At 49.9% G+C, this 16,889-nt stretch overlaps 7 protein-coding genes across 7 annotated transcripts; 4 read left to right on the forward strand and 3 right to left on the reverse strand.

The window, feature by feature from the left end:
• Positions 1 to 39: 39 nt before the first annotated feature.
• On the forward strand, positions 40 to 2,111 carry M438DRAFT_368985 (Ran-binding-domain-containing protein; the record flags this gene model as incomplete). Its single annotated transcript, XM_029908076.1, has 2 exons — positions 40 to 2,017; positions 2,044 to 2,111. 2 exons carry the CDS (start codon positions 40 to 42, stop codon positions 2,109 to 2,111), a joined length of 2,046 nt encoding a protein of 681 aa, XP_029756152.1.
• Positions 2,112 to 2,580: 469 nt separating this feature from the next.
• On the reverse strand, positions 2,581 to 4,039 carry M438DRAFT_282745 (BSD-domain-containing protein; the record flags this gene model as incomplete). The annotated part of the gene is made up of 2 exons (XM_029901320.1): positions 2,581 to 2,957; positions 3,034 to 4,039. 2 exons carry the CDS (start codon positions 4,037 to 4,039, stop codon positions 2,581 to 2,583), a joined length of 1,383 nt encoding a protein of 460 aa, XP_029756153.1.
• Positions 4,040 to 5,594: 1,555 nt separating this feature from the next.
• Positions 5,595 to 6,759, forward strand: M438DRAFT_339274 (uncharacterized protein; the record flags this gene model as incomplete). The annotated part of the gene is made up of 2 exons (XM_029904202.1): positions 5,595 to 5,698; positions 5,748 to 6,759. 2 exons carry the CDS (start codon positions 5,595 to 5,597, stop codon positions 6,757 to 6,759), a joined length of 1,116 nt encoding a protein of 371 aa, XP_029756154.1.
• A 1,966-nt stretch (positions 6,760 to 8,725) lies between these two features.
• M438DRAFT_339275 (purine and uridine phosphorylase) lies at positions 8,726 to 11,788 on the forward strand (the record flags this gene model as incomplete). Its single annotated transcript, XM_029904203.1, has 3 exons — positions 8,726 to 9,725; positions 9,780 to 10,578; positions 10,627 to 11,788. The coding sequence occupies 3 exons, from the start codon at positions 8,726 to 8,728 to the stop codon at positions 11,786 to 11,788; spliced, it is 2,961 nt and encodes a 986-aa protein (XP_029756155.1).
• Positions 11,789 to 12,410: 622 nt separating this feature from the next.
• Positions 12,411 to 13,255, reverse strand: M438DRAFT_409051 (uncharacterized protein). The gene has a single exon (XM_029909995.1). The coding sequence runs from the start codon at positions 12,888 to 12,890 to the stop codon at positions 12,552 to 12,554; it is 339 nt and encodes a 112-aa protein (XP_029756156.1). The 5' UTR covers positions 12,891 to 13,255; the 3' UTR covers positions 12,411 to 12,551.
• Positions 13,256 to 13,452: 197 nt separating this feature from the next.
• On the reverse strand, positions 13,453 to 14,472 carry M438DRAFT_349229 (ribosomal protein S8). The gene has a single exon (XM_029906345.1). The coding sequence runs from the start codon at positions 14,363 to 14,365 to the stop codon at positions 13,832 to 13,834; it is 534 nt and encodes a 177-aa protein (XP_029756157.1). The 5' UTR covers positions 14,366 to 14,472; the 3' UTR covers positions 13,453 to 13,831.
• A 219-nt stretch (positions 14,473 to 14,691) lies between these two features.
• M438DRAFT_400184 (uncharacterized protein) lies at positions 14,692 to 16,738 on the forward strand. The gene is made up of 3 exons (XM_029909454.1): positions 14,692 to 15,041; positions 15,092 to 15,258; positions 15,315 to 16,738. Exons 1-3 carry the CDS (start codon positions 15,004 to 15,006, stop codon positions 16,565 to 16,567), a joined length of 1,458 nt encoding a protein of 485 aa, XP_029756158.1. The 5' UTR covers positions 14,692 to 15,003; the 3' UTR covers positions 16,568 to 16,738.
• The last annotated feature ends 151 nt before the right edge of the window (positions 16,739 to 16,889 follow it).

Raw genomic sequence — 16,889 nt, forward strand, 5'->3', positions numbered from 1 at the left:
TCTCTCTTCCGACAGACGACCGTCTTCACTGCAGCCATCATGGATATTCTTCTCGCAAAAGTCACTCAGCAGGCTATGAACTATGCCATCCGGTCGGGAATAGCCATAACCAGCGGATATGCTATCAAACAATGCGCAAGACTGGTCAAGACTGCGCCGCGTGGAGGCAAGCGAGAAGAACTCTTGAATCTCCAAGTCCGACTGGAAAGCAAAATTCGCATCATCTCACCGGCCATCGACATGATAGAATTAATTGCGGCTCGTGGAAACACTTCTCTGGAATCTGCGGTTGTTCTTACCAAAGACCTTCGCTGGGAGATTCAAGCTCTAGGTATTCGACTCGCAAATGCCGCCAACGAGGAGGAATTGTACAGACGCAAGAGTTCGCGGGCAAAGTCAAAAGAGCAGAATGAGCTGGAGCTGCAGTTGATTGTTTCGGATGTCAAGAAACTGCTTGCTCGAATTGAAGATGCAGTCCCTCTGATCAACCTCGCCATCACAACTTCTGGAGTCAACTTGTCTACAAATCTTCCGGCAACTGTCTCACCATCTCGACTACTACAAGCCAGCACCTTCCTCACAGCAGCCGACTCACAGTTCACTGCAACTCCTCAACAGAATGTTCAAGTTGGGCCAGTCTATGTCCTCTCAATTTACATGCTCTTTGCCAGTCATACAAATAGACCACATGATGAGGAGAGCGCACGTGAAGCTACATGGAAGGAGGTCATCCACAAGGCCCGTCTCAAGCTTGTCCGAGTACCACTGGATAGTCTCTATAATCTACCTGGAAAGTTGACGACACCGAGCGGCGCACGCTACTTTCCGAAAGAGCTGCCTTCCGACAACTCATCCGTAGAATATGCTTACCAACTGGTTCTCGTCGAAGACCTGGACGACGACAGAGTTCACACATTTGAGGAAGACGAACCTCAACCTGGACCATTCGAAGAAGTCGCTCTTGCGGGCATCCGAGATGTCATCCCCATCCATGAAATCTCAAAGATCTTCTACGCAGACACTGGCAAGATCCTGAACATTGGCTCCGACGGCGAAAGCAATAATCCCATCCTTCTCCTCAAACGCGATATTCACGCAGAGCCGCCTCGCCGTATGATGGAGAGACGCTACACCGAAGATCAAGACTACTACGACGAGGATGAGGAAAGACCACAAACACAACACAGCGACGACACAGACCTGGACGAACAAGCTCAGATCAATGCCCAATTCTTCCGCGAATCCACTCCACAACCTCACACCGACGCAAAAGAAGAAACAACATCAAAGCCAGACTCAGACGCTCATTGGCGGCTACCCCCAGACCTAGACCCAGAATGGATAGCCTTCGAAGTTTACACCGAGGAGCCACCTACTGACGACGAAGAAGACGACGCCGATGAGGAAACCGAGCCTTCCACACCTCAACCACGCCGGACATCCACAGACGCAGACTTGACGTCCAACCTCTCGCGCCTCAAACTCCACTCCACCTCTTCATCACCAGCCGTAAACACTCCCGCCACAACCCAAATCGCCCACCAACCATCCACACCAGCGCAACCAACCCCTTCCTCAAATATCCGCACATCCCTCTCCCTCCTCGAAATGCTAATCCGCCTAACCGCACTCCAACAATTCCGCCAATCCTCTCACCTCACCATCGAAGACGAACTACTAAATTTCTTCCTCGAAGACTCCGCAACAACCGGTGCTGGCTCCAATACCGAATACCGCCAACGCGTACGCAGAGATGCCAGACGCAGAGTCGGCTTTGACCCTTACGACGAATCCCCCATCAAAAGAAGAGGAGAGGAATATCTTGCGCATCCTCGAGCTGGCAACACACCCGCACCTGAAGATATCTCCGACTATGAAAGAGGTTACAGAGCCGCTTCTGAGAATCTGTCGGATTATGAGAGGGGTTATCGTGCAGCTTCTGAGGGCTTCGGCGGTGGTGGGGAAATAAGACAAAGTATCGAATACCCCCGCTACTTCTCCGGTCGCAGCAGTAGCGGTATGCCATCTACTCCTTCTCCACAGATCAGAGTGGCGGGTTCGAGAAATGGTACGCCGGTGAGAGAAAGCAGGGCGGGAAGCCAGACGCCTGAGAGAAATGGCAGGGCTGGTATGTTGAGGAGGGGGGAGGGGATACCTAGGAGTCCGCTGGGGAGGGAGGAGGGTGGTTCGTAAGGAAGAATGAGTATGGTGCAGTGGAAGTCGTATGGCGAATTTCTTTACGCTCTGTTGCTTTTTACACGATAGACACACATGAGCATAGCGTAGCATAGCATAGCATAGTGGTAGCATAGCGGTAGCATCAGTATAGCAATTTCGCACCTTCCATTTCCTCTCGAAATCTGATACAAAGGCTTGCTAATATTATCGAGTTTCAACCAACGATTGTCATTTATTTCCAACCATACATACGCTTCACCATTCTTCACCCATTCCACACCAGAAAAATCCCAAAATTTCCCCACAACGCCCATCGTGTACGCCTGCCTCCAAACCAAATTCAACTCCTCTTCTACACCCATACCACATGACAAGATCTGGAAAGGCGGGAATGGGTGCTTCTTACTCCCAATCCTCCTCATCGCTTTCCTCGTCAATCTTCTTGGTTGTCGTGGGAGCTGTTGCAATCTTTTCTTCTTTTGGCGAGGTGGCGGCGCGGGAGGTTGTGCCTGAGATGATGTCGTAGGAAGTTTCGGAAGATGAGGAGATTGATTTTGTTTCTTCCTCGTGTGCGGGTGCTGGTGTTGATGTTGATGTTGATGTATTGGCGGGTGTTGTGGAAGGTTTGGAGGGCGTAGAAGTGGAAGTGGGTGCTGTGGTAGAAGCGGTGGTAGAAGCAGAGGTTTGCTGTTTTGTAGGTGTGGCTGCTTTATCCTCTTCTTCATCGTCAGAGTCGTCGGAACCCCATGCGATTTCCTCGTCTGTTTCTTGGGTTGCTCCTATTTGTTCTTGTTAGCATGGCTCTTCTCCAATACTTCTCGGCTGAGATGGGTAGTGTAGATGTGGCGTTCATACCTTTCAACACTTCCTTCCTTCTGACCTCCTCTTCTTGAATAACCTTGCGCAGGAAATAATATCTCGTCCAGAAAGTTGTGTAGTCTACCTTCTCCGGCACCAGCTTTTCCATGGCCCGTCTCAATTCAGGATATTTCTCCAGGTCCGCTGCTATGGCATCTGTTTTTGCCGCGATGTCGAAGCTACTAGCGAAAGCAGCGTATTCAGGACTATCGGGATCGGTGGTAAAGCTCTGAGCCGATGTGTGGATGACATGCAATTGCGCATCGAAGCGGGAGGAATGGATAACGCGTTTTCCCTCTGCATCATTCGTTTCGAACAGGACTTCTGTGTTTCCGGTGGCGGAGGTGGAAGGGGCGGTTACGGTAACGGCATCGCGGAGGAAGGACTTGATTCCAGTGCCGAATTTGAGGAGTGCTTCGTCTGCTGCATCTTCGGCCGCTTGTATCTTCTGGAGATTGAGATTTGCCGTTGCGGCGGTCGCTTTGGAGCGCAACAGAGAGACTAAAGATGAAGCCTCTTTCACGATATCCGCAGGGAGGGAATCCGGTCGTGATGTTGCTGCTGTTGCTGCTGTTGCTTCCACACCTCCCTGTGTCTGTCCTTCCTTCTGTTTCCCCTTTTCCCTCTCCCCTCCAGCATCCACCTCCGGTAACGCAAATGTAGGATCCGAAAACGACGTATTCGCCGCCCCAGCCTCAGGGTTTATGGATATGTTCTTTGTGCTCTCCACCAGCGATTTCTGAAGCTCTCCTGCCACTTTCGCTGCTTGTTCCGACCTCGAAGCGTATTCCTTTTGTGCGTCAGAGTATAAACTCTCTCCTTGTTTCTTTGCTTGAGACCAGAAACCACCGAGGCGGGCGCCCCAGGGTGAGGCAGAGACGGCTTTGAAGGCTTGTTGGAATTCAGTGTTGAGGTCGGTGTTTGGGCGGTCGGTGGAGGATGAGGAGGTCGAGGCGTCGGCAGGGAGAGATTCCTCTTGGATCTGATCGTAGGCGAAATCCATGCTGGTGTTACGGGAGTGTGGATATACGTGAGGGAGAAAGACGATGGTGACGGACGTGTCAGGGAGCTCGAGGGGCTTCACCGCTGGTGGGGTGGAGAAGCTTCCAGGGTCTGCCGCTTCTTCACATGCGAGTTCGTGGTGGCTGCGATTTGTCTAGAAACTGTTATAAGCTAAAATTTCCTGCTTGAGCTTCATCAATTGGGGTTGTGGTCTAGTGGTATGACATCTTCTTAGCATTGCTCTTCGAGCATTACTGAGTGGAGAAGGTTCTGGGTTCGATTCCCAGCTACTCCATCCTTTTGCTCTGGTCCCGTCTACCGAGGGCTTCTGTTTTGCTCTTCATTTCTCTCAAATACACGGGTGAGATGGGTCGGTTTGTAGTGCTGAATTAGTTTTTGACATGATCGTTGTCTGTTTGTTACAGGTCTAGTGCAACAACCGCGAAAGCTTGCACCGCCCATAAATGTAATTGCAAAGTCCCCACGCCCGAAACTCGTGTCTAGACTTGGGTGTAAGGAGACTAGAAGTTAGTATCAAGTGCTTCGCGTCCTGCTGTACTCCCTATGTCACCCTTGGTCAGGACATCTCTTAACAGATTATTTAGATTCCCGACTTTCTATGTCGCTAGCAATGCATGATCTCGTCTCAGATTCGATGGTTGAGTGGATGACCCGGACAGCGGTATGGCTTCGAACGTCATAGGTCTTGGCGTCGGACCCGATCCCCTTCGTGTTTCTACATGCGTTCTGGAGACGCGACTTCGATGGGCATACCGCTCTCGATTTGGAAATCATGTACACTTCTCATTCGTTTCCGATCTTCTCATGAGCTGGCTATGAGCTGCCTTCCAAGTGTCTCGTGTAACTAGCAAATCAAGGGGCGTTGAGCCATAAGATCTGCTGCGCCTCGAAGGATCGTGGTGGGCTTCTGGAGCCAAGCGCTGTTGTTTTTACGAGCGTCGAGTAAGTTTCGCGACTAAGTTTTCTTCCCATGTCCTGTGCATACCAGGAAGACCTTTGAGTATCTATTCTGTCCATGAAGCCGGCCTGCAGACTCTTCATAGTGGCTGAGTTAGACGAGACTGCAATCCAAGTACCCTTGATGAGGCTTTGTGTGCATTTTACCCGAGTGTGGAAGAATCACCTGGGGCGTAACACCATTGCTAGGTCTCGGTCCGGCTTAGCATCGAGTACTCGAATGTTTACTCGAATGATCGAGCATAGCTTTGTTTTCTGTCAAGCTTTGCACCGTACTTCCACACGAATGAATCCTAGGCTACAATGTTGAAGCCGATGAGCCCGCACAAGATTGCAAGAGCTCGTATTGATAACCATGTCAGAGGATCCTAGGTTTCATAATATTGCTGCCTAGGTTGAACGCCTTCACAAAACGTCCTTCAAGGAACCTTTCAAGACAATCTTTTCGACTCAAGCGTGCTGGGCTGATTGACACCATGGACCAAACGACTAGTTCTAGCGATAACAGCGATCGGTGTATGTTGTATGACGCCGAGAACGCCGTGAACGCCGTGCAAGCAAAGACGATACATTCAAAGATGTCTGGTCTATATGGGAGGATCCAACAGCCATGGCGAAGATCTTCTATCACATTTGACTTGTCCAGACTTGTCCTCTGTGTGGCCGTCATCACTAGCATTCTGTGCGTAGAGTTGCCATCACCGCGTCCAGGTGATTGCTAACTTGCACAGGTGTATCGGCGGAATCGTCTGGATCAGAAGACTCACAGGTGGACTGCAACGAGTACCCAACGATCCGTTCGACAACACTTTCGCAAGTTATCTCCAAGGGCGCACGTCTCACTCAATATGGCATGAGGATTATCAGTCGTTCATCCACAACGCCATTCCAGTGCCGATTCATTCTCATAACGACTATTCGCACCGTATGCCCTTGTTTGAAGCTCTGGGCTCTGGTTGTGTCAGTGTCGAAGCTGATGTGCATCTCTATCGATCGGAGCTTTACGTCGGGCACAAGACTGCAAGACGGCGCGAAGCTTCCACCTTACGTGCCATGTATCTCGAGCCTCTAAAGCGCATGATTGACGCTCAGAATACGGACATCACAGATGGTGACTGGAAAGGCATATTCAACCACGCACCTAAACAAACAATAATCCTTCTCATCGACCACAAAACGTCCGGTCCCGAAACTCTGGCCGAACTGCAAGCTCAATTGCAACCTCTGCGCGATCTCAACTACCTGACCTACTGGAACGGGACACATAGAGTGATGGGTCCCCTCACCATCGTAGCCACAGGCAATGCCCCCTTCTCTTCTATTCTAGCACTCAACTCTACCCACCGCGATATCTTCTTCGACACACCTTTAGCCCATCTCCCTTCCATCCATGACGACTACAGCACCTCTACACCTTCATACACCTACAACATCTCAAACTCATACCTAGCTTCCACACCCTGGCATCTTCTACGCACACATCCCTACCCCATCTACGACAACCAACTTCCCCAGCCCTTGACAGCTTCGGACACAGATATTTTCGCAAGCCAATTGGATCAAGCAAAGCCTAGGGGATTGGTGACGAGATATTGGGATGTCCCGAGGAAGCCGGAGAATATTAGGGAGATTGCTTGGAGGGAGTTGGTGGGAAGGGGTGTGGGGTTGTTGAATATGGATGATATGGGTGTTGTTAGGGCGAGAGCTAGGGGGTGGGGAAGGGTTGTTGTGGATCAGAATTAGTATATAAGTACTTAAACGCGGCTTGAATGAGATGTTGCAAGTATGGTCGGAGATTGGGAACAGTATGCCAATGTTAGGTTCCCTAATGGAACATGGACTCTACGAACTATTAGAGGTAGTGTATATTCGAGTCTTGGCATCAATACTCCCTTTTCAACAGTGTTTTACAGATTTGGATTTGCCTAGAAATACCCGCTGCGCTAGGCTGTTTAGATAGATAGAGAGGATATCGTACGCTTGTTGCTTAAGCTAGGGGCAGGTGTAGATGAAGTGGACGCCGGACCTAGACTATCTGCCTTGCAATTGGCAGCTGCTCTAGGGCTCAGAGCGGTAGTCCACACACTGGTGGAATATGGTGCGATGTGAAGGGGTGTGCTTTGGTGCCAGTGGTGGATAAGAAACACCTCGAAATCTTACAATCTATACTCGACAAGGAAATAATGTGGATAGCTGTGAATCGCGGGAGGAAACGCTCTTGCATGTGGCAGCTGTTGAAGAAAATGTGGGAAACGTGCGTCTGTTGCTTGATCATGGTGCGAATGCTGATGCTTCGGGGGGTGGATGTTGAGATTGCAGTTCAGGATGCATTACGAGTTGACAATCACGATACTGTTGACAAGTTGCAACCATTGAAGAAGGAAAAGATCATAGAAGGTCACGACTCCAATTGGAGGCTTTCACCTCGCGTAGTGGTACCGTTGGAATCTTCGATGACAGCCAAGGGTCTCTCATACTGTGATGCTACGCATCGCGGGAACAACTGATATCCCTTCGCAGTACGTTCCATCGCCGACTCGAAAGCATTGCCCACGTATATGTTCATGATAAGATAGACTGTCCCCTTTCTAAGACGCGAAGACCAAGGCTCGAGTGATACCCGTTGGTGCTGTCTGAGTTTTGTATCGCAGAGGAGGACCTTGGTGCTGATTCTTGATAATATCTACTGCAGATGTTATATTGAAACCTCACCGTGTCTGGCTTCGCCTCTAGTGTCTGTATGTGCGCCTATGAACCAGGCTTGAATCATAGAGCGAGCGTGGCGTGAGTCCTCGTGCGTGAGTTGATTATTTATCTCTGGACTGAAGTGTGTAGGTGTTCCGGTCAATGCAAGTGAATAGTGGACATGTCCAACGTAGTATGCAAACTCAATGGTGTTATCGTCGAGTCGAGATCTCCGTTGATACCCTTAACGATATGAGGAAACTCGATTCTCGACTTGACTGTTTGGCGGTGAGCCTGTATTCCGGCTCGCGAGCCCGCTCAGAGTCTTGATATCTGGCATACTCCGTCGTCTTTGGCACAGATGCATGCGTATTCCCCATTGGCATGCATAGTACCATCATCACTTGCTTACGACCCTTCTCTTTTAGCTAACAAGCGGAGAGTGAATCCTTTAAGAGGCTAACGTATGCACACATTGGAATGTGAACAACGGATGGCAGCCACGCTGGAAACATTATTGGATAAGTTTCTGCTCGTATTTACAATAATTCAAAGGCGACGGATGAACTGTAGTGGGCAGAAACTAGATGACTAAGAGCGTGGTCGGTCTTGGCGCCAATCCAGCAACCCTCAAACACCATATTAGCAAGCGCGCGTCAAAATAGTATCCACCAATACCAATCTCAGCAATGTCCTTAGCTGTTTCTCGTTCATTGTTCCACCAATGACTAGTGTATCAATTCACGCCTCTCGAGCCGATCATCTCCACAGTGTTCCGCCATGCACACTGGCCTGACATCAATTTCCTCTTTTATTGGCTGCCATAGTGTAATGGGCACATCAAGATGACCCGATCGCGTTCGAGACGCTGCCTACATACTCGCCAGATATTTTCATGCTGCGGCCAAATGTTGAGGCTGCATGAGTTGGGCGGCAAGAATTGCATTCATAATGCACTCTTGGACCAACTCCTCCAATCACTATAAGACGAAGTTTTTCTACACCTCTCTGATCCATTTCACCGATGTCTGAGACCTCAGATCCCAATCGATACACTGTTGGCTGGATTTGCGCAATTGAAACAGAATACACTGCGGCCGAACTCTTCCTCGATGAAACGCACCCTCGGCCGCTTGTAACATCCCGTAACGATACAAACCACTACACCTGCGGGAATATCGCGGGACACAATGTTGTCATCGCAGTGCTTCCCGACGGGGAGTACGGCCTGGGGTCTGCTGCAAGCGTGGTCACGAACATGCTTCACAGCTTCCCCAACGTCCGCATTGGGTTGATGGTCGGGATTGGTGGAGGTGCACCGACTTCGAAAAACGACATCCGTCTTGGAGACGTCGTCGTGAGCTCACCCCAGGATGGTCATGGTGGTGTCTACCAATACGACTTTGGTAAAGCCATACAAGGTGTCGGTTTCGTGCAGACTGGATGCCTCGACCAGCCTTCCACTATCGTGCGCTCTGGTCTCTCTGGCCTCAGGAGAAAGTACAGACGCAAAGGACATCGGCTCAAGGAAACGATCGAGTCAATCTTGAATAATGAGCCGATGCTAAAGAGCGACGGCTTTTCAAGGCCCGCTCCCGAGACAGATTGTCTCTATGCGTCCAACCTCGTTCACCCTCAGCACAAAATGAGTCAATGCGTAGATGTCTGTGCAAAGCTGCCTCTCAGTATCGTCCCTCGAAGAGTAAGAGCTGAGCACGTCAAAGATCCCATGATTCACTACGGTCTCATTGCTTCCGGCAATCGACTGATGCAAAATGCCGAGGTTCGAGATAGGCTTGCAAATGAGAAGGATATTCTGTGCTTCGAAATGGAGGCAGCTGGAATAATGAATCGCTTTCCCTGTATGGTCATCCGCGGGATCTGTGATTATAGCGATAGCCATAAGAACAAGGTATGGCAAGGCTACGCGGCATTGACAGCGGCCGCTTATGCCAAAGACTTGCTCTACGAGATACTGCCGCAGAGAGTCGAGGTAGAGGAAAAGCTCGCGGTCATTGAACAACGTGAGTGGTATTCGAAATTAATGCACTCCATAGATCCAGTCTAATTAGAATCAGTTTCGTGCGATTTTCGCAGCATGGCTGCATCGATCGACGACATGAAAGCTTATGACCGATCAATGGGAGTCATGGCATGGCTCGATGCACCCGATCCCTCGATAAACCACAGGAGCGCACTTGATAAGCACCATATGGGCACGGGTCAATGGCTCCTTGAGAGTGATAAGTTTCTGCAGTGGAAACAAGCCTCAACATCCTTCCTCTGGCTTCACGGTCTCTCGGGTTGCGGAAAGACGGTTCTTAGCTCGACTATCATCGAACATATGATGAACGAAAACCCCTATAGAACATTGTACTTCTATTTCGACTTTAGCCACCAGAAAAAACAGCGACTCGAGGATATGATACGGTCTCTGCTGGACCAATTTTACCACAAATCTCAAGAAGCAGAGAAAATGATCAACCTGCTCTATGAATCAAACAACAAAGGAAGGCAACAACCGGCGGTCACTCAAATGACAGACACTTTGAAGTCCCTTACAAGGCAACCAGGATGCGTCACGGTAATAATTGACGCACTCGACGAGTCGAATTCGTCAAGTGACATAGTGCGGTGGTGCAGAGATATTTTCGAATCTGGATATCCGAAGGTGCGATTACTGGTCACGTCCCGCACTGAAGTAGTGGATTGGCCAGACAAAAAGCAGGTTTTCTCAGTTCGATCGAGTGAAATCAGCGCGGACATTAGCTCCTACGTGCAATGGAGAATCCAAGGTGACGATTTCAAACATTGGAATGATCAGTCCACACTGCGTGACGATATTGGAGAAGCATTGGCACAAAAGGCTGATGGCATGTATGTGCACCGTTCTTGAGCTTAAGCTCCTGCTAACACGTTTCTCAGGTTCCGATGGGCCGCGCTTCAATTAGACGCTCTAAAACAATGTCACTGCAGGTCTGCCATCAACAAAACCCTCGCAAACCTCCCCAGAACCTTGAATGCAACATATACCCGCATGTTGAGTTTGATACATGACGGACCACATCTTGAGCAGGTGATCGTCATCCTACAGATGCTTTTCTGGTCCGGAGGGATACTGCCCCTTGAAGCCTGCAATGATGCCATCGCTGTCTGTCCGGGGAAGTCCTATGAGTTCAATATCAACGACAGGTTCTTCGATCCATCTAAACTTGTCGAAATTTGCTTAGGATTGGTGACAATTGCAACTCACGATGGCTACTACCGAGAGTATCTGGTTCTTTCTCATGCTTCTGTCCAGGACTATCTATCGTCAGTTGACCTTTTCAGGCCTTGCCAACAACACTTGTGTGAAGAAGTTGCCAGACTGTCGATTTTACGTATATGTCTGGCTTATCTCAATTGCGTGGATTGGAGCATATTCGAAAATGCCCAGTCAGGCGATAAAGGGTGCTTCGATGGATACGATCACAGGTATTCAGCCCTTGCTGTCAGACCCAAAGAACTTATTGCGAGATTTCCGTTCGCGTTATGGGCTCAAAAGTTTTGGATCGAGCATGCGAAGGCTCTGGAAGGCACAAACGAAGATGCGCGATCACTTGTACTCGTCTTCCTGCGAAACCCCGTGACTAGACGCAGACCCGCCATCCTGTTCAATATCTTAAGTTTCGATGGTGTTGACTCCGATCAGCAATACCCCTTATATCTAGCTGCTGGTGCAGGGCTCTCGATAGCTTGCAGACAGCTGATCGAGCTCGATTACACACCCAGCGATTCAAACCCTTTGAATGACACCTCCGCAGCGACTTACGACACCAAAGGTCATGATTTGAAGTTACACCTCGGGCCGTGCTTGCTTGTGGCGTCGTTTGGAGGTCATGTTGAAGTTGTCCAGGAGTTGCTCCGCCACGGAGCTGATCCGAACTTCACAGCGGCTTTGGAATTTGAGGAGCAAGGTGCACAGAGGGGAACTGCGCTCTGTTTTGCCGCGGCAAATGGCCATAATGATATTGTCCAGCTGTTGATAAACAATGGTGCCTCAGTCGATCATTCGTGTATCGTCTCACCCCAACGGACAGCATTGTAAGCGACCTGTTCTGATGGCCATATCGAGGCCGTCCAGTATCTGCTGATCCATTGATTCGAGGTATACAGTGCAATGATGTCCATAACATCGGAGCGCTGGTCGTTCGCGATGTAGACGTAGAGCGTTGGATATGTGCACGAAGACTCAGCGCATTGCACCTAGCTGCCAAGCAAAAGAGTCTCAATGTCAAAGAAGTTTGGATCCCCGACGGTGCGAGTGTCAAGCCTTTGGCCCCAGATGGCAGCGCTCTGAGACGGCGTAGGTCTCGAGAACATTGGCGAGTTGCCATTCCACGTGTATTTTGAGAAGAAATACCCTGGCACTCGCCTTGACTTTGCAGTTATATCAGCAGCGGCGTACCTACCCGGAGACAGTAAGGTGCACGGATACTGATCGGCAAGGATCTTGAGTTCAGACGTAAAGATATTCTAGGCCGATCGGCACCACAGAGGACCGTTGTATCAGGATCAAAGTCTCATAGCTGAGTGCCTGGCAGGGTGGTTCAGCAATGACTCCAGTTTGCGAACAAGCCTGGTGTTAATGTTATAAGGTGAGCAAGTTCTAAGCTTTTGTTTTCTCACAGGATAAAACTGAGATTGGCCATCTCAAGATGTCTCTGAAGCTGGATATCTGATTGACATTCTTTATCTTTGCGTGTCTTAATTACTGCAACAATTTAGTCATCCATTTTGTTCTAGTCTCAAAACCCATGACGATGATCCTAGAAGGATAAGAAAATGGAATCAAAGTTTTCTTGCCGAGATCAGAAGAAAGCAACGTCTTTCTGCCGTCCCATGCGCTTTCGGATGCTCCCAGGCTGAGGGATCTTAGGCGCATTTGGCGAGCCAGGGAGTTTTTCTGATGCCATCTCTGAGTCGTTGAGCTTCTCATAGTCGGCGAGCCTCAGCTTTTCGAAGGGAAAAGCGTTGAATAGGTTCTTGAATGTGATCGATTGGAAGTAGTCGTCGACCTGATCATCGTTCTTCCTGGTTACAGGTTTGAAGAGTCTTCCGATAGTAGTCTCTACGATCGGTTGCGACTGCGCGATGCGAACAGGGTCTGTCGAAGTGTCGACTTCCTGCGCCGACTTGGATTTGACCATGGTCTTGGGCGGACAAGCAAGTTATCTCAGTCTTGCGGTCGAGTTGAGCGTGAATGGCGTTAACGTTGTTTCACGTGTAGCAACGATTTTTGGTTTTCTTCTTCCATGAAGCTTGACAGACAGAAAGGGGCTTGGATGGCAAGGAAAAAGATCTTACGAATACGGCACTACTTTCGAACGAAAGATGGTCAGTTTGACTCGCTGAGACCTTGAACAGGCTATCAACTCCATATGACTGAGAGAAGTACGGCGTAGAAAGAGAAGTCAGAATGTCTGCAGACAGACACTTCCGAGCTCGCATTGATCCGCAGAGATCAGATAAGATTTTGGCCTCATCGTGAAAACCAGGGCGGGCATAGTCCCTAGGTACAACTGATGATGATCAATGATGGCGAGAAGCTTGAATGTGTTCCAATTCCTAACCAAGGTGGTGAAAATCCCTGCGAGTGGTTTTGTAGAGGGCCTCGATGCAGGCAGAAAGTCCGCCTGCATCGGCTTACATAATCTCCCCTTGCTCTTTCCTTAACCACTACTTCTCTACCTTTTGATCCTTTTCAGCGGAGTCAGTATTGCCGGTTTAGCTGACATAAGGCATAACATCTCTCGATATCGAATCTGACCACCTGCGTTGGTGAGGATCAGGCCTGTTCTATTTTTGGGGCTTGCTGTGACGGAAGTCGAAGTACTGATAGCCTCGACCCGTCTTAGAGCTTCCAAATAATTGTTGAGCCAGGCTTGTGCCCAACTCAGACATAAGCTGCGAACATCGCCGAAGAAATACAGTGTCGATGACAGGTGTGTGAAGACACGAAGTTGCTTTTGTACATGACAAATAGGAACCAATAATCCATGAAGCGTCGTCGATGTCAGATATTCTTACAAGACTCTTCTCAAGCAAATTGAAGACGGTTCTCCTGCTCTTGTTGCAACAGTGCATTCGCCTACCAAACACGGCAAAGAACCTGACCACCAATCTTTCTCTCAACGCACTCTCTTGCCTCCATGAGCCCCTTGTCAGTGCTGACGAAGATGCACTCGCCAACCTGTCTCAATCCCCTGATGAACTTGCAATCCTTACCCCTAACAATCTCGCCCAGCTCATCACTGCTCAACCAAATACGCTTAGTAGGCTTCGACAACAACTTCATCTTCCTCAACACGGGCTCGCCGTCCCAGTACTTCATGCCCAGCCATAGTCTCCGGGATGCGCGATTTTGCTGTGTGACTTCTTCCACTTGCTCGACGATAGATTTTTGTGTCGTGGGTGAGGTGGCTTCTTCGGTGTGGGCTGGGGGCAGCAGTTTTGCTGGTGGTGCGGGTCCGCCGAGGGTGACGGTGGAGAGGAAACCTTGCTTTTGGAGGAGGAGAGAAAGGGAGAGATGCATGCGGGAGAGAGGGATTGAGGTGAGGCCAAGGCGCGCGAGGGAGGCGTTCTGCATGTGCGAGCAGACGTGTGCGAGGTTGACCAGAGACATGGTGGTAATAAGGGTGGCGCCCTCTCGGCGCGGGTGATGGTTGGTAAGGTGTGTTGATTGAAATGCGAGTTTATGACCAGGTGTAGAGCCTTGAAAGCGGCTTGCGGAAGAGCGAGAGTGATGCTTTTGTGGTATAGGGCGACAATTGACAATGTCTGGCCGACTTTCTCACATCTTCATCTTCTCCAAATCTCTTGGCACCGACGTTCCACGAATGGAGGATAAATTCGACCAATCAGCGTCCAGCTTGCCCGCTCTCACCATCAAGCATGTGATAGCGCCCACCCTTGCAACACGGTAAGCGCCCGACTACCTGCATCTGATAGCATCATCTTGCTATTCTGCCGCCCAATTGCAAGTCGAAGAATAGCAAGCCATTGCCAATGCTACTTGTAGATTTATCAATATCCTGCCGTCCCCACCATCATTAGGATGTCTCCTTTCTTCCTCCTGCTGCTGAGCTTGTTGGCAAAATTCCCCTTTGCCTTTTCGATTGAATATATCTTCAACTATCTCTGCACTGATTACGTTGCTCATCTTGTTGAGTTTGTGGAGGCTTACATTCATGTTGTGGATGTTGTGAGATATCAACCACACAGAGAAAGTCTTCAGAGAGAACGTCCGACACCTCCGTGAAGATGCCTGCCCTACCTGGAGAGACATTGATTCTCAACATGTGAGTTGACCGGTCCCAATTCATATTGTCTGGATACTGATCTCATGTAGATTTGCCGACGTGCACTACTACTTCAATCAACCAACTTCGAAGCCCGTCCATCATCGATTTGACAAGGGTTCGTATTTGTACCTGTACTACAATTCGACCCAGCGACGGACGAGACTCGAGGTAGCCAATTCGGCTGGTACACCTGATCAAGATGCGTTCAATGGCTGTACGTTCAGTCCACTCCGTGCTATACATGAGGATGTTACTAACCGATGATCATAGACTTGGATCATGCCATGCTGATAAACACGTTCAAGCACCCGAATCTGTTTACCATTGCCGTGGAGGGAGCAAAGCATGGTGGAGTCTCGCCTCGTCCGGCAGATCATTCACACTGGCATCTCCCAGCCTTCGGTCTCACACACGAACACAAGTACCTGTACAAGATACACACTCTGGATCTATACCTTTGGACAACCAACGATGCCATTAAGTTTCTGGACCTGATGAAGCGTATTCTACCTCATCAGCATCTTGATATCATCGAAGCAGCACCTCCACCTGAGCATGAGGGTAGCATGAGTCCAGTGGTTCAGCAGTTGGAAAATATGGCCATACACACTCCGCCCCATGCCCGAGCGGCGAGTACTGTCTCCCACGTGTCAAACCAGAACCGACATGACCGCACGCCCGAAGGCCAGAGAACGGTGTCTTCACAGACGGCTCTTACTTCAACACCCGCATCAGCAGCTTCGTTGGCACCCTACAACCCAGCAGCTCCTTCCGCTCCCGAGCCAATTTCTCATCGTGAGAAGACGCCACCTCCGGTAGATGCAGGTAATGAAACCGGACTCTCTGCAGCAGCGACGCATGAGCAGCCAGGTCAGTACACGACAGCAGGCGCTCAATACCGCCATCAAATCTCGCCGCAGAGCACGTTCCCTGGTCCACCACAACGCGCTACGAGCATAGGATCCTTCCCGCCTCCGCCGCCACTTGCTGCACATTTGCCTCATCCAGGCCTACAGACTGCGCATTCCTTCGCAGGGCCTCCAACATCCTCACAGAGTCACACGCCTCAGCAGCAGTATGGTCAAACCCAATATGCGTCTTACCCTCAGCAGCAGTCGGCGCACTACCCGCAGTCACCAGGTCTACACATGCAAACCCCTCTGCAGTCGCCAGGGATTCCCAACACACCTGGCCAACCACCTGCATTCGGTATGCATACATCGTTACAGTGTCCTGCGTTTGCGCCGCAGCATACACCCCAGTCGCCAGGCTTACCTCCAACGCCTCACGGAGACTTCTCAAATTACACGTATGGCCCGCAGGCTCCACAAACAACCTCGGCAACCGAAGCCTACAGTGTACACACTCAAACGTACAGACCTACAGAGCAGGAAGTAGCGCATGGATATGCGCTCAAAGTGCAGCAGCAAGCACGCACGAAGCTTGGAGGCTTCAAGGAGTGGCCGAAGAAGACAGAAAAAGGGGTCGGAATTTTGTTGAGGAGATTGGATCAGAAGATGTAAACATGGCACCATAATGAGAGAGACGAGCATAATGACTGGGCTGATATTTGAGGTCGCACTTAGAAGTAAAACAGAATGAGGAAATAAAGTCTGGAAGCTGTACGTTACTGCAAGTGCCGATGTCGCAAAGTTCAGCGGGAATGACGTGCGGGATGCCAGCCAGCCAAAAAGTTCTAGTTACTCATAATAGGATACTTTGTGGATACCAGCCGTCGTTGAATTGTTAACTAGAAGATGAATTGTGGTGGAGCATGGCCGGTGTTCGAAGCACCTTCTGACACTCAAGATGTTGGTACTGGTGAGTTTGTTTGTTCCTTGAGGT

This window comes from Aureobasidium pullulans (genome assembly GCF_000721785.1).
Source record: "Aureobasidium pullulans EXF-150 unplaced genomic scaffold scaffold_28, whole genome shotgun sequence".
NCBI classification, from domain to species: domain Eukaryota; kingdom Fungi; phylum Ascomycota; class Dothideomycetes; order Dothideales; family Saccotheciaceae; genus Aureobasidium; species Aureobasidium pullulans.